The sequence below is a fragment of the Fulmarus glacialis genome, unplaced genomic scaffold (assembly GCF_000690835.1).
Source record: "Fulmarus glacialis isolate BGI_N327 unplaced genomic scaffold, ASM69083v1 scaffold13101, whole genome shotgun sequence".
NCBI classification, from domain to species: Eukaryota; Metazoa; Chordata; class Aves; order Procellariiformes; family Procellariidae; genus Fulmarus; species Fulmarus glacialis.
This window is the reverse complement of record NW_009194756.1, coordinates 45,686-48,137: the sequence shown is the minus strand read 5'-3', so window position 1 is coordinate 48,137 and position 2,452 is coordinate 45,686. Positions and strand designations below refer to the sequence as shown.

The 2,452-nt window shown below is 34.2% G+C and overlaps 1 protein-coding gene across 1 annotated transcript in view; it reads right to left on the bottom strand.

Annotated features, from left to right (window-relative positions):
* Window positions 1-1,373: 1,373 nt before the first annotated feature.
* The window catches only part of COL4A1 (collagen, type IV, alpha 1), a 45,721-nt gene continuing 44,642 nt past the window's right edge, over window positions 1,374-2,452 (bottom strand). The window contains exon 40 of the mRNA XM_009587872.1: window positions 1,374-1,954. Coding sequence (XP_009586167.1) covers window positions 1,873-1,954 — 82 coding nt within the window. The 3' untranslated portion in view covers window positions 1,374-1,872. The remainder of the gene's footprint in view (window positions 1,955-2,452) is intronic.

The window sequence follows — 2,452 nt, the reverse complement described above, 5'->3', positions numbered from 1 at the left end:
CACCTCTTCACAAATTTGGGAAAACAACAAGAAACATTAACAAATTATGTGCTTTTGCCAAGGAAAAAAGATATCACAGCCCATTTCCTCTTCAGACAAGCAGAGCCAAAATTCACCTAGCCCACTTACAAGCAAAATTATACGATAATTTCAATTTTTATCCTGTATAATTCAGTTCTGATTTGTGCACGAAAAATCCAAGGGAAGAGTGAAAAACGCGTGTAACTTGATTGCTTCCCATGAGCTAAGATGAAGTTAGCAGATTTTTGTAACATGTTCACATCAAACATACTTCAGTAATAGATGCATAACCCATGTTTTGTCTATCAGTACCAGTTCTTACAAGGTAACAATAGAGGTGTCAATACAGTGTCCTGTTTTCCCCTTTTGAAGATGCTTTGTACATCTGAAAGATGTGCAAAACAAAAATAATCTAGGATTGCATCAAGCTTGTGCATTTATTGGTGGCTTATTAAAAACTAATTCATTGCTGTAAATGAATGCTAATAACAAATTAGTAAAAACTTTTTCTTTTCTTCTGTTTTTTTTACACAAATAGTTTTATTACAAACTTGAATTCTTAAGAAATACACATGTAAGAAATTACACAAAGGCCTTGGCATTTGCAAAAATCTTTTGGTATTTGCATGGTAATAGTCTATAAAACACTTTTGGACACAGATGTGCTCAAACAATGGTATCATTGCATAGAAATTCTTTAGAAATATTTCTGAGGCCACTTTGAAGAATTTTTTTGGCACAATATTAACAAAATTAAGGCCTTATACTTTTCAAAATCAAGTCATTCAGTGTGTGAGTAGTGTTTAAAACCCTGAAAAATATTAAATACAGAATAGACTATAAGCTTAAAGCAGGATTTACTATAATAAACAAAAATAGCTGTTAACCTGGGTTCAGTCTCTGCAACTTCAGCATTGAAATGGCCTATGTAAAATGAACATTTCACATCATATTTTGGCATTTAACATCTAATTCATGACACTGAAAAGAAGAAAACTTTTGTAAGCTTCTTTTTGAAATTATAAACTCAGAGCTTGATTTGCCTAATGGTTGATATCTATATAAATTACTAAAATATTTATATATATATTTTTTCTTGACCATTGCTGGATCATTCTTTATTCCACAGGAAAGTTTGTTCTACTGCATAAAGAAGCTGCATAGTACCAACATCGCAGAAACACTTACTTGCCTATTTGGGGAACCAGTTTGGCAATCTCTTCCAGATGTAGTCCCATTAAAACCAATAGCACTAAAGACTACAAACAGAAGCAAAGGTTTGCAGGATGGCACTCTATGTTGTGAAAAGATGGTTACGTGTTGTTTAACCACAGTCTGTAATCCCAAAACTCTTTTTTACATTAGTATTGCTTTGTACAGGAACAATAAGTACATACCCAAGAGTCTGGGATTTTGAGACACCTAGATAATGGTAACAACAAACTTATCTGGGGAAGAAAAATGAATCTAAATATATAATACAAGAATGAGAAAGGGGGGTCAAACAGTATTAGGCAGAACTGCATACCTCCTAGCACCTTTGCATTTTTTCTGGATAAATGCTGACTTTTTATTCTATCAGTGCATTGCATTTATATAAAAAATACATATATTTTGATCAAAAGTGCCATTTGGCATGTCAACATTTGAAGCTTATCTTTGTTGTCTCTTTTCTTCTTCAGCAAGGACAGGGCCAGTAAAGCAGTGTGTGTTAGTTATGCAAGTTCCTAAAAGGCACTTTACTGTTTTCATACTGGACAACAATGAGGTACATATGATATATGTCTAGGCTTCATTGCTGTTAAACGAATAGCACCATATTGTGTGAAATTAGTTGAAATTCAAAAGTCATTATGTTTTTCTCATACAGACTTGACAACGGCTAACATTTGAGCGCAGATCCCCTGCTTTCAAAGTTGAGGGAGTCGGTTTCCTATTAAAAATAAATAAATGAAAAGACCCATTAACAATTGTAACAGTCAGTTTTCAGGTTTATAATTGACAACACAAACTTTGCATGCAGCCAAGTGCCTCTTTAAGCCTGAATCAAGAAGGTGTCCCTAAGTTCTCCAATGTACATTCACTTTCAAGATTGGTCACAAACTATCACAAGATTAGTTTTAAACATTGTCCACTTTCAGTTACTTCAGAATTCAGTTCTGGCAAGAGGCTGAACATTTTCTTAACCAGAAGACACTACCTGCTCAATCAGCAGTTTGAAAACATGCTGGCTCTTTAAGCCTGAATCAAGAAGGTGTCCCTAAGTTCTCCAATGTACATTCACTTTCAAGATTGGTCACAAACTATCACAAGATTAGTTTTAAACATTGTCCACTTTCAGTTACTTCAGAATTCAGTTCTGGCAAGAGGCTGAACATTTTCTTAACCAGAAGACACTACCTGCTCAATCAGCAGTTTGAAAACATGCTGG